The 14,031-nt window shown below is 42.2% G+C and overlaps 1 protein-coding gene across 12 annotated transcripts in view; it reads left to right on the plus strand.

Moving 5' to 3' along the window:
- Positions 1-14,031, plus strand: part of pxna (paxillin a) — a 212,920-nt gene that overhangs the window by 176,038 nt on the left and 22,851 nt on the right. For 5 of the 12 annotated variants that reach the window (XM_038792733.1, XM_038792762.1, XM_038792772.1 and 2 more), the window contains 2 exons: positions 2,848-2,983; positions 11,720-11,773. In XM_038792733.1, the coding sequence (XP_038648661.1) occupies positions 2,848-2,983; positions 11,720-11,773 (190 nt within the window). Of the gene's footprint in view, positions 1-2,847; positions 2,984-4,009; positions 5,026-5,595; positions 6,205-8,649; positions 9,208-11,719; positions 11,774-14,031 lie in introns of those variants that run through there. The other 7 variants (XM_038792714.1, XM_038792704.1, XM_038792723.1 and 4 more) reach the window with 7 other exon arrangements.

The raw sequence follows: 14,031 nt of genomic DNA on the forward strand, positions 1-14,031 counted from the left end.
TGCCCAGCTAGTTGCAACTTGGCTTATTCAAAATTCAGCTTTAAAGCAGGATTACACAACAACATATTTGTTGTCATATAATTCCTCAATCATTGTTTTAAAAACAGCATGCATTTTCAGTGATCTTATCTATATGCCACACTCGCACTTCATTGATTATAGTAATATTTATAATTTGTCATTTTTACAAGACAAAGGGGCGGTTAACACTGCTGCCTCACGCCGCCGAGAACACAGGTTCGATCCCTGGTGTGGGTTACTGTCCGTATGGAGTTTGCAGATTCTCTCCGCAATTCAAAGATGTGCAGGGTAGGTAGATTGGCCACTCTAAATTGTCCCTTAATTGAAAAAAAAAACAATTGGAACTCTAAATTTAAAAAAAAAAATTATTTTGCAAGGCAAGAGGAAGTTACATCAGCCAGTAGGCGTTTCAACTAATGTTCGGAAATGTACTCCAGAAATTAATGCCAAGATTACTTCTTCCACCCATATCACAATACCCCAAATATGTTGCATTTAGCTCTTCTGTAATATGATTTAGATATCATGTCCAATAAATATGTAGAAGAATATTCAAATTTCCAGTGGCTGACTGGAAAGATCACACAAGATTTCAAGTTTGATCTTTACTGTAACAAATGAACTATATTGGCTATGCACAATGTTAGTAGGCTAACTATTCGCTGAACTACAGACAAGTTTCCTCAGTTCATTTTCAAAATGACCGAAAATCTCCTTTCACGATTAGAGTATACTCTGTCCCTTTACTGGACACTTCATCCTCGAGAAACCAGTCCAAAACTATTGTCAGCTTCCGAAGGTTTGCCTCCGTTTTCTTTTTCGAACCAGATAATTTCTAATCCCCAAACTGATTTTATGGTGAGGGTTACTGTGGAGATTCTTCCCTCCAACCAAATCTAAGCGAATCTCCCAGCCTCGCTCACAAATTTGGTGTCTCGAGCACAAGTTTCCATCCGCATTATGCATGGTGAACAATAGAGATCATCTGCCTCTATCTCTGCTGTCAAATTCTTGCAGACTGACCTGTGAGGTCTAGGAATTTCTCAAGAAAACAGTAGCTTTCCATGGCCTGTTCCCCTCTCAAAGCTTACTTCCAGGGTAACTTGATTGACATGGGCCTTGTATACAGTTAGAAATGCTAAATAACTATCTTCTAAACCCACAACTTCATTCTATTTTGGGGAAAAAATAGACAGTTTAAAGTATAGCTATTTATGAAAACTGACATTCAGAACCCCGCCCTGTGAGACTTGGAGACACAACAGTCTATCCAAAGTCAGCACAAATGTTTTCCCCATTGTCTACAGGTGTGAACATCTTGCCTCTTCCTCTCAGTAAAATAACCTGGACCTCACTGGCCCATTAGCAACCAAGCCACCCAGGCATCTGGACAAGCAGGATCTGGAGCACCTCACATGATCTCCTACTCTCCTCCATTTTATCTTAAACAGACAGCCCTGAAACATAACTTTATGAACTTAATATTTTAATAGCTTCTTGAGAGAAAGCAAACAGTTCATGCAATATAGGTACTTAATGTTAAGCAAGTTCATCCCTTCATCATGTCCAAGAAATTGGTCCCTATTATCCTGCTGAGAATTATTTAGGTCTCCAACATCCTCAAATGAGCACATTTGCAGCCTGTACCATTATCAAATCTAAATACACCCAATGAACAAGATTTCAGTAGGCCCTGCCCCCACCTCATTTCCTTTTGTTTTAATCATCCGCAGCCAATGAATGCAACACCATATTTTATCTCCTTTCCTGTTGATGTTTCATGCTTCAGTCCTCTACCACCCCTCGACCAATCATTTTTTTTCAATGGCCCCCACTCCCAACTTCTGCATTTATTCCTTCCTCTCCTCTGTGACTTCCTTTTGTACGGCTGTCATCTTTCAAATAAACTGCCCCCTGTTCTCTCCCTCCCACACCATCTCATATTTGTCTCTTCTTGCTTGTCTCACCCTTTCCTATTCTCCCTCAAATTAGTTCCATTATTATTTTATGCATTCATAGGACGTGGGCGTCGCTGGCTATGCCAGCATTTTTTGCCCATCCTAGTTGTCCTTGAGGGGGCAGTTAAGAGTCAACCACATTGTTGTGGAACTGAAATCAAATGTAGGTCAGACCAGGTAAGGATGGGCAGCACGGTGGCACAATGGTTAGCACTGCTGCCTCATGGCACTGAGGTCCCAGGTTCAATCCCAGCTCTGGGTCACTGTCTGTGTGGAGTTTGCACATTCTCCCCGTGTTTGCGTGGGTTTTGCCCCCACAACCTAAAAGATGTGCAGGGTAGGTGGATTGGCCATGTTAAATTGCCCCTTAAGTGGAAAAATGAATTGGAAACTCTAAATTTAAAATAAAAGACCAGGTAAGGATGAGACCAGGTAAGGATGACAGAATATCCTTCCCTCAAGAACATTGTTTTATGACAAACGAAAATGGTTTCACGGTCGTCATCAGACTTTCATTCCAGATTTTTATTTAATTAAAATTTCACCAACTGCAGTGGTGAGATTTGAACCTGGGTCCCCAGAGCTCTGGTTTACTAGTCCAGTGCCAATACCACTACATACCATCTAGCCTTGTGAGCATGAAAATTTCAAAGTTGGTCTTAACTACTTGTGTTCAATATCACATGTTACAGATTAGTTTATATATAGCATTCTTTATGTGCGCTTGATTGGGAATATATAATTTTTGTTTCAGTTTACGCATAATGTTTGAATACAGGCAGCAAAACGAATTTCAACTCAGGCATTGCATACCATTGTGGTGTGTTGTAGTTCCCAATGATGCTGATTTGTTTGATCTTGTTTTCAGTCCTGCAACAGCTGTGACTCCAGTGGAAGGGCCAAACTCCCAACGTGACACTCCTAGCCAGCAGCAGGCACGCATTTCTGCATCCTCAGCAACTCGTGAGCTCGATGAGTTGATGGAATCCCTCTCTGTATTCAATGTGAGTGTAAACAGGTTTCTGTACTTCCTAAGTCCAGGACTAAAGGGCAAAAGCCAGGCAAAAAGTATTTGTCTCATAGACAACACCATGAGTTGTGTGAAAGCTGTATTGAATGTTGTAACTGCAGTTCACAGGAAGGTGTAGCCAGCAGCAGGCACCTGTTATTTATCAAGACAACAGGAATGTATTCGGGCGGGGGGGGGCGGCGGTGCCTCTTTGTTGATAAAAAGTCAGGAAAATGTCCCCTTTATCTTGCTGAAGGGAATATGCAAGACATGGATGCTTCATTCAAATTATTATTAACTATATCATTCCTGGAATGTATTCAGAAGATGGATGCAACTTTTATTTTTCAGTTATCTTAACGTTAGTAATTTTGGAGGTTATATGTACATTGCACGAGCTTGGAAGAAATTGAACTGAATTGGGCTTGAACTATTTCTTAACCTTTTTTTTAGAATGTGTCAAAAATAATTTGGTGCTCCCATTTTGCATTGATTACTTGTTTTAGATAGAAATACTACAGGCAGGCAAGAGGAAAGAGCTGGCACCAGGAATGTAGAGGAAGAATTTAAAGAGGTGTTTGTAAAGAGGATATAAGAATGACGCATGAGAAGCAGGGTGTGTGGATGCAATGCTCGTGGTATATTTTGTGGACTGAGGCATGGGCCACAAAGAGGATATAGTCGTGAGCTGTGAGGCACGGAGCTAATGTAATGCAGAATGGTACACAAAGTAATGGCAGAATGGATGGGATGCAAGGCATTGGGAGAATGCGATGTGTGATGAATGGGGGTATGAAATGCTGCGCAGCACAATGCAGGGTGTGCTATGAACCACTAGAAGAATAGATGGGATATTTGGTGTCTTGGAGTAGTGCTGCAGGTAGGGTCATAGGATGAATGTTTGCAGCGTCCCTCAGCAGGGGAGAGGATTGGATCATTAAAATCTTCTTCATTTATTTTCTCTTTTATTCCTCAATTTACTTCACTTTTCTATTCTTTCTGTTACTCTCCTTGATTTTAGGCTGGTACTGTAACTCCTATAAGTTTTGAAGCGGATGAAAAGCGAGAAATATCTGCTCTGAATGACTTGCTAGTGTCTGCTGCTGCCCAATCTGTCATTGCTCCATCAACAACGGGGTTGCAGTCGCCCATGCTATGCAATTCCCAGTTTATGCTCAATGGTGCAGGTTTGCCCTCTCCACTATCACGGACACCCAGTCCGCTGGAGCTGCTGCATATTGATGAAGAGCCTATAGCTTTACACTCATTTGCTTCCACATTACCTAATCCTGCCATTCCTTTGCGTGGCCATCCACCGGTTCAGTCAATTGTCTTTTTTGCATCAACTTCACCTAATCCAGATGCAGATTCAGAACTGGACACTGATGTTTCACTGTCAGTGATATCACCCTTTTCAGAACCTCCTGAATCACACAAGGCCACTGTCAGGGATATACAGATAGTGGGGAGTGAAATTATCACTGATGTGAAAGATGAAGTTCTATCAAATTCTTTAAATGCCACTGAAAATGAGAGACCTGTGTCCAAACCAGCATTGACCATGGGCACTGAACAACAGGAGATTGATATGACTTTGATTACTGACTTTGCTGAGATGAATGAAGCTTTAGATAAGCTGTTGTCCTTGTATCCTGAGGCAGTGCCAGAAGAGCATGTGGAGACTAAACAAGAGGTCCTTGAAGCTAAGGTGGTATCAGTGGAGAGAGTGCCATTGTGTCCTGATACTCTGAAACTTTCCACCTTGAATATGGAGTGGAGTGGGAGACCGCAGAGGTATCAACTTGCAGATGGAGCCAATCTGAAGTGAAACTCAACAGAGTTACTCAGTGTAAACAGTCTGTGAAAAGTCCGTACTGCAGGCAGCACAGCAGCAACCAAAACAAAGGGAAATGGAGCTAGAACAAAGTGGCATGAATCATTGTTCACTGCATCATCGACCCAATGAGAGAGTGCGTGAAGAGCGCTTGATTTACCTCCAGTTCAAATATCTCAGTGGAACGGATTTCTGCTTCTAGTTCAGGCAGCAGAAGTTTGAATGTGGAATGTTTACAGAGATTTATGGCATGCGCCCCTATTGCATGGTCAGATAGTGCTAGACACAGAACATAGCGTATTGTTGTAACGCTCTTAACATTGTCCAGGTCGCAGCCAGCACTGACTTTGTTTTAATAACACTACTAGTGTTAGGATTTTTTTATGGATGTACTAATGAAGCAAACTTTAATTACCTTGCATTATAAATCACAAACTCACAAAGGGTGTAGACATTGAAATCGGACTAATTGTGTGTGCAACACTGCGACAGAGCTCTATATGCCATCCAGATATATGCGGTACGGACAATGGAATGTATTGCAAATGTGTGGGAAATTCTTGCATCTCCTTGATCCGATAAGTTTCTATACTTGAAGAACTACGATGGAAGGCAGGCAATAGTAACCCTGTTATACAGTGCATTGTAATGAAGGCGACCGGACCACAGAAGATCCAATGGCATCAGAGCCACTTGTTGTCGGACTTGTGAGATGTCGTTGGTTCCTTCCTTAAAGTTAATTGCACAAAGCTGGTTTCCATGCCATTGTACTATAGAAATTATGCATAACTGGCCTGGCTTTGATTAGATTGGTTATCATCCAGTTAAGTAAGCAGGAAAGTGGCACACAGAGGTGAGCATCTTAATTTACGTCTCTCTGCCTGGAACACTTGCAGGATTAATGCCTTCACTGCTGCTGAATGTGCATGTGCATTTTCTTCAAATTACTCGGGAGTTTGGAGTTTTCTGCTATGTTAAGGTAAGTGCTGCACATGGCAACAGTATTCACGTAAAGGCTGCACGTTATCTTGTATTGAGTGTAAATGCTATGTGTGAGGAGTGTATCTGTGTGACTTGCAGAATTGTGGTTTTACTGTGCAATGTTCCCTGTGGTGCAGATGAAATCTCTTATTAAGAGGACAAAGCATTCTTCAAACGTACATCCGATGTACCGTGATGACTTACCACGCCGCAAATTTGGGCCTGTCATATTTAATAAAAACGTGTCTCAGGATAGGCTAATTGAGGAACTGCATGGCAGACTGGGGATCGAAAAGAAGGAGCCCTTGAATAGGAAAGTGGATGACTGGCTCACAGAGGGGTTGGTCATCACTTCAAAACCTGTCAGGAAACATGAGGAGGGAACTCATGTGGTTGAGAAGGTAGCTAGAAGAATGCACAAAAATGTGATTTAAAAAAAACGCATGACTTAAGGTTTGATGCAGGAAAAAAAATGGTTTTAATGCCTTGTGCATGGACTGCTTAACAATTTGCTGTAATTATGATTGAGCTGTGAGCTCATTAGTCATCTATACTTTTGTTTCCACAACCAGATACAATGTAGAGTTTTCTGCTTGATCAGCTGCTGGTTGTATTGTGTATTGTAGCCAGAATTGGATGGGGGTGGTGCTGCCATCTATAGGAAAGTGCATAAAGAAGTGAGATTCAAATTGAACAAATGCGCAACTTCCCAATCCCAATTTCACATCTCTCCTTTTTCCTGCATGTGCACAGAAACTTCAGAGCAAGCTTTCTGGATTAGAATGTTTCTTTTTTGAAACGTTAAAAAAATTGAATTTTAACATTTTATGTCAAAAGTTACAGGGTAAGACAAAACCAAGACATGTAGCAACCCAGTTACAACAACAATTCGTTTTGGTTATCTATATAGAGAAAGAAACAAAAAGACGAAAGAAATTTACAGAAAAACAGCAGTTGATTGCCAGCTGATCCATACAGGTGCCCGAGGTATGGCCTCTGGGTCACGTAGGGCCAATAGCTACTGTCCCAGAGAGAGCTGTTACAGAGGTTGGGGGTACCTGTCTGAGTGCGCCCCATCCCCACCTCCCCAGTGTTTAGTAAATACCGCTGTGAGACTCTTCCCCCCCCCCCCCCCCCCCCCCCCCCCCCCCCGGGCCGTGCTAGAGGGGAGGGGTCTGCTAGGTACGCTTGCCGCTATGGTTGTTTTTGGCTATTGTTCTTTGTCCTTTCCGGCCCTTCAAGTCTGCACCGGCCCTTGGAAAGAGCACCCCACTTAAGGCCATGCCTCCACTCTATGCCAGTAACCCCACCCAACCTTTTTGGACACTATGGGCAATTTATCATAGTCAGTCCACCTAACCTGCACATCTTCGGACTGTGGGAGGAAACCCACGCAGACACAGGGAGAGCGTGCAGACTCCACACAGACAGTGAGCCAATCCGGGAATCGAACCTGGGTCCCTGGTGCTGCAAAGTAACTGTGCTAACCACTATGCTACCGTGCTACTGTTTTGTCAAAGCCTTCCTCCAATCCTCTAATGGCGTATTTTATTTTCTCTAGCTTGAGAAATTCCGCTAGGTTGGACAGCCAGTCTGCAGCCTTGGGGTGGTACTGCCAATCACCAGCCGAGCAGGAGTCTCTAGAGGGCGATCAGGAAGGCAAAAGCTGGGGGTATTATCCACCCCTCTCCCCATGAAGAGCTCTGGCTGTTCTGAAATCCCGAGACCACCACTAGTGGGCAAGGCTCCAACCTCATCCCCACAACCCTGGGTATGGCCTCAAAGAAGACCAGTACCCAACCAGTCTGGGGCAAGACCATAACATCTGCATGGTTGGCCAGGCCTCCCTGGCACCGTTCAAACTTGTCCTCCAGCTCTGGGAAGAACTCGCTCATTCTTGTCCTGCTTAGGTGTGCCCTCTGCACCACCTTTAGTTGCACACGTGGAGGTGAAGGACGGTGTTTAACTCCAGAGTCCTCCCTCTATCTCCCTGCCTAGCTCTACCTCCCATTTCTCCCTTGTATCATCCAGTGTGTGCATACCTTCTCTGTACATGTCCATACAGTTCCCATCTCCTAGCTCACCCACAGTCAATAGTCTGCCTAATAGTGAGTGTCCTGGTATCTGAGGGAATGTCATTGTCTCCTTGCGGAGGGAGTTTTTGGTTTGATTGTATCTTAGTTTGTTCCTTTTGGGAGCTGGAACTTGTCCATGATTTCCCATAGGGTCACTACCCTGCCTTCCACGTACATGTCTCCTACCGTCAGAGTCCCTTTGTCCTGTCTCCACCTTTTGAAAGAGCACCCATTGTTACGGGGTGAACGTAGTGATTTTTTTTTGCAGATGGGAACCATAGTGGATATCTCAGTCAGATCAAAGTGGTGTTGCAGTTGGTTCCACGTTCTCAGTGTGGATACTACCAGTTGGCTTTCTGAACACCTGATTTATAATTGTAAATGGTTTAAAACAGTTTAATCATAGTGATTTTAAATTATATTGCTTGTTATCAATCACAATACTTTGAAATTAGTTCTGTTCTGCAAACCCATGACTTTGGCTGTAAGGTTAAGACTAACCTGTATTTGCAAATGGCACAGCTGAAGGTTCTTTAAGATCTGCTTGCTGAGCAAATTGCTGTAACTTCGCTTGAAGTGATCCAGATAATGGTAGTGTTTTTTCTAGTTGGTATGTTGAATAATCATTGTATGCTGTGCAGCTCTGCTATTCTCCATAAACCTGTTTGTCAAATAGCTTAAAGCATGGTGCAAATTGGGCTGCCTGAATAGAAATATCCCATAATCTACATCGGGTTCTTAATACTAAAGCTGCTGTGTGTTTTTCTCCAGATAATAATCACACCAGAACCCCCTTCTTCTTCAAAGGGTTCTACTCCATCACCTCATTCTGTTTCACCCTCTCCTCCAGCCAAACAATGCCAAGAAAAAAGAAAAATTGAGCTTCTGAAAGTTTCACTCCTGCCTCCTCACTTTGTACCTACCCCACCTCCTCTCCCTGTATCTTCCCTACTTCCTAACCCTGTACCATCCTCACGTCCTCCCCCTGTGCCTTCTCCACCTCCTCTCCCTTTGTCTTTCCAACCCTCTGCTTCTTCCCCATTGTTTTCCATTCTCCAAGGATCTCAAACTGCACCTCCGTGGAATAGTTCATCTGATGATTATCAGAAACCATCTGTCCTTCCAATGCCACCATCTACACAATTAAGCCCTTTCACCTCGCCACCAGAACAGCATCCACTTTCCTTCTCTCTACCTGTAGTTCTGAGCACTGCTGTCCAAGCTGAGCCTCCGCCATCTCCTTCTACACCCACTAGAGTCATGGTGTCAATAGCCTGTCAAACTGATGGCAATAGCAGTGATGAAGAGACTCTACAATTCCAACCTCAGGCATGGAAGTATTCTATCATGATAATAAATATTTTGAAAGTCATTTGATTTATGAAGGTTTAGAAGCTTCAGTTTCATTCCCTTTCTAGTGTATTTTCCTCAGATTATATATAGGTACATAATCTGATTTCGTAATGTGTAAATAGAATAAGAAATGTATGGTATTATGCAGAAGTACAGTCATAATCCTATAAATGTAACCAGTATTCATGTATTGGATTCTGTACTCTTAATCCATTTTGATGCTGTCTTGTCAGGGATATCCAGATATCAGTGGTTTATGATGATTGTAGTGATATGGTTAATGAGGTTCGGAGTGGTTACGTTTGTTAGAAATGTCGCTCCGTTATCTTTAGAACCATAGAATCATAGAGAAGTAATAGCACAGAAAGAAGACATTCAGTCTATCGTGTCTGCCCCGTTTGGGGGAAAAAACTAGCTCCTCTTTCCAATCCCACCTTTCAACACCCAGTCTGTAACCTTGAAGGTTCCAATACCGTGGGTGTATGTCCAGGTACCTTTCAAATGAATTGAGGGTTTCTGCCTCAACCACTATTCCAGGCCGTGAATTCCAGACATCTACCACACACTGGGTGAAGAAGATTTTCCTAATGTCCCCTCTAATCCTTCTACCAATCATCTTAATTCTGTGCCCCACGGTAATTTACCTCTCTGCTAGGGGAAATAAGTCTTTCTGTCTGCTCTATCGAGGTCCCTTAGAATTTTGTACACCTCAATCAGGTCACCCCTCCGCCTCCTCTAAGGAAAGCAATGTCTTCCTAATCTTTCCTCATAGCTGCAATTTTCCAGCCCTGGCAACATTCTTGTAAGTCTCCTCCTGCAATCACTCCAGAACAATTTGTCCTTCCTGTAATGTGGTGACCAGAACTGGATGCAAAACTCTAGCTGTGAACTCACCAGCGATTTGGAGAGTTCCATCCCTGCTTTTGTAATCTGTACCTTGTACAACAAGGAAAAGCACTCCATATGCCTTCTTTACCACTTCTACCTGTCCTTGCCACCTTCAAGGACCTGTGTACATGCACTCCAAGGTATCTCACTTCCTCCACCCCTCTCAATATCGTCCCATTTGGTGAGTATTCCGTTGCTTTGCTTACCCTCCCAAAATGCATAACCTCGCTTCTCCGGATTGAATTCCATTTGCCACATTTGCCCACTCCACCAAACCATTGATAACATTCTGGAATCCACAGCTGTCTCTCCACTATCAGCTAAATGGCTGATTTTTATGTCGTCCCCAAATTTCCCCATTGTGTCTCCCAGATTTAAGTCCAAATCATTAATATATACAACAAATGGCAGAGGACCCAACACTGAGCTCTGTGAACTCCACTGGAAACTGCTTTCCATTCACCAAAAAAAAAATCAATCAATCATTTTGCTTTGTTTCCTGCCACTGAGCTAATTTTGGATCCAACCTGCCACCTTCCCCTGTATTCCATGGGCTTTTACTTTTCTAACCAGTCTGCCATGTGGAACCTTGTCAAATGCCTTACTAAAATCTGTGTAGACCACATCCACTAGACTACCCTAAACAACCTTCCTTATTAATTCCTCAAAAAATTCAATTAAGTTAGTACGGCATGATTTTCCCTTAACAAAACCATGCTGACTAGCCCTGATTAATCTTTGTCTTTCTAAGTGACAATTTATCCTGGCTTTCAGAACTGATTCGAATAATTTTCCCACACCAAAGTCAGGCTGACCAGTCTAATTTTCTGGTCTTCCCCTGCACCTTTTTTAAACAATGGTACAATGTTTGCAGACTTCAAAGCCTCTGGCTTGTTCCCAACCAGGTATAGTAGAATTATCAAAACATTACCAATGAGGGCTACAAGTACTGGGAGAAGGGTAAGCCATTAATGGAATAAAAATTATTTGTTGGACTCCCTGATCACCTAGTCAGTAAATATATTGTACTGTGTGGTACCACGCTATACAACATTTAATCCCTGTTAATACTGAATTGACTGAGTTTCTAATTTAATTTGATTACATAAATTAAATAAAAAATAATCTGCAAATTGGTCACACTTGCAGATAGTAAAAGAGCTATATTACTGACACCTGAATCTAGATATTAACTCTGTACAGGTGTAGACTAAGGGTCCTTGTATATGGGAGCTGGGACATAATGACATTAGGGTACAAGTTACCAAACTCGAGGCAATGTTGTAGATGAGCTCTTCTGAAAGCTTAGGATCCTAAAACTAAATTTTACATTTAGAATTCATAGTTTGGCATATGGAACCATTAATAATGTATATAATATAAATATATATAATGTATTATTTGATTGAGCTTCTATTTATAATCACATTATTAAGCAACCTGTTTTATAAAGTTATTTGAAATAATGCCAGGAGACAGATTTAATACTGTGGGGTTAAGAAAATGAATAGGCAGTGGAGTTTTGTTCTCATGAGACGATACATGCATTTATAAACTTGGGCATTCCTAGTTTATTGCAACTTTCATTTTCTCTTTATAGGTGAATGCAGTCTTTGAATCTTTGTCACTCACTTCACCTCCACCATTCGAGAAGGCAGGGCATTCTTTCATCTCAGCATGTTCTGTTCTTTGCATGCTTCTTCTGTTGGAAATCTAGAGTCAGCTACTGGCTGTTCTGTACACAATGCTACTTTGAGGTGTGGGCATGGGAGGTTGTAGTAGGTCAGTAGAATCGCCCATCTAGGTTATTTGAGATTTTAAATATGTCTGCATTCATGCTGTCATAGTACTTAAAGGTCGTACTGATCATACAGTATTTTCTATCCGCGTATTAAAAGTAAACTTGAACTGGAAGGAAAATCTGTCCTCTCCCCATCTAATGCTTCAAGTTTCAGAAAATTGCTTTGTAACTGTTACATAATTGCCAGACAATGCCATTGCGTTTATCTGTACAAAAATGCAGGTGTTTTCTTGAATGGAAGTTGCAGCATTCCTGAATATCTGTTTCCAAAAACATTTATCAACAGCTAATATAAAAACAAACTGCTGGAATTACTCAGTTGGTCTGGCATCACCTGTGGAGAGAGAAACTACATTTCAAGTTCATGGCCTTTTATTGTTATGATTGAAAGGTCATTGATTCAAAATGTTCCTCACTTTAGGTGCTGTCAGGCCAGCTGAGTATTTTGTGTTTTCTCCTTTTTACTTAAGTTTTCCAGCATTTACAATATTTGCTTTTGTATCCACTAACAGCTACCTGAATAACCAGATAGCTCTCTCCATCATCAAACAGCTGTCAGAGAAGATGAATTCTTGCATTGTATCTTGGGAGGTGGAGGAACAACATCACACAATTTCATTCTGTAGGACTGAGAGTGTGAACTGCAAAAGGCACCATAAGTAATAGAAATGGGGTCCAGGTTTCACATAATGTATCACCTGATGCGTAAAGATGGAATTTCAAGTTATAGAATCATAGAATTTACAGTGCAGAAGGAGGCCATTCGACCCATCAGGTCTGCACGGCCCTTGGAAAGAGTACCCTACTTAAGCCCACACCTCCACGCTATCCCAGTAACCCCACCTAACCCTTTTGGGCCCTGAGGGCAAGTTTTCATTGCCAATGCATCTAACCTGCACATCTTTGGACTGTGGGAGGAAACCGGGGCACCTGGAGGAAACCCACGCAGACACAGGGAGAACGTGCAGACTCCGCATAGACAGTGAACCAAGCCAGGAATCCCCCCCCCCCCCCCAAGCTCAAGCTCCCTGCTGCTGTGAAGCAACAGTGCTAATCACTGTGCTGCTGTGCCACCCACGGTTGGGTCTTGTGATCTGTTGAGCTGCTAATGATCTGTTGAGCGGCTCGCAGAAAAATACTTTTCACTGTACCTTGGTACAGATTACAATAAACAAAACCCAATACCATCTTGTTTCTGAATCATTGAAGGAAATTAAGAAAATAACATTACTTTCAATTATCATACGATTTGAAATCCAACCTAAAATTGTGGTTGAAACAGTTATATTTCTTTTTTATTTTAAATAAAATTAGAGTACCCAATTATTTTTTTTCCAATTAAGTTGCAATTTAGTGTGGCCAATCCATCTAACCTGCACATCTTTGGAATGTGGGGGTGAAACCCACTCAGGCACAGGGAGCATGTGTAAATTCCACACGGACAGTGACCCAGGGCCGGGATTCTTACTCAGCGCCGTAGTCCAGTGCTAACCACTGCGACGCATGCCGCCCTTAAACAGTTACATTTTTTTAATAACGAGTCCAAGGCCTCAATGGAATGCTGGGCAGCAGCAATTTTTGAAAATATTAAAAACAAAAACAAAAAGCTCCAAAAATATTGAATGGATTAAATCACGTGAGTTTTAAAGTCCTGAACAATATGGGGAAAAGAGAGAAATGTAAGCTTTTTCTTGCATACTACACAAGGTGCAAGTAGAGAATCTTGGACAATCTTGAGCTTTAAAGAAAGTTAGAAATTATTTAGGGGAGAAGAAATGCTTGGGGCAAACTGAGATTTTTGAAGTTCGCTTTAACAATAGAGATGTGACTGCATTTGATCAGTATATCATGTGGCTACATTTTTTAATCCAGCCATGCTGCGAAAGATGCAAGTTGCTGCTTTGTGTTTTGCTCTCTCTGAACAGAGTTCTGTGTTTCAGGCAAATATTGCACAGGAACTGTCACGAGCATGGTCCAGTCTCCAAATCCAAGCTGAAATTGCTCAGTTCCAGGGTGACGCCATTTCTCTCCATCCAGGTTTCCCACCACCAGGCAGCCAGCAGTATTGTACATTCACTGCTCCTTAGCAGGCAATAAAGTAACTGATTTAT

This window comes from Scyliorhinus canicula, chromosome 1 (genome assembly GCF_902713615.1).
Source record: "Scyliorhinus canicula chromosome 1, sScyCan1.1, whole genome shotgun sequence".
Classification (NCBI taxonomy): domain Eukaryota; kingdom Metazoa; phylum Chordata; class Chondrichthyes; order Carcharhiniformes; family Scyliorhinidae; genus Scyliorhinus; species Scyliorhinus canicula.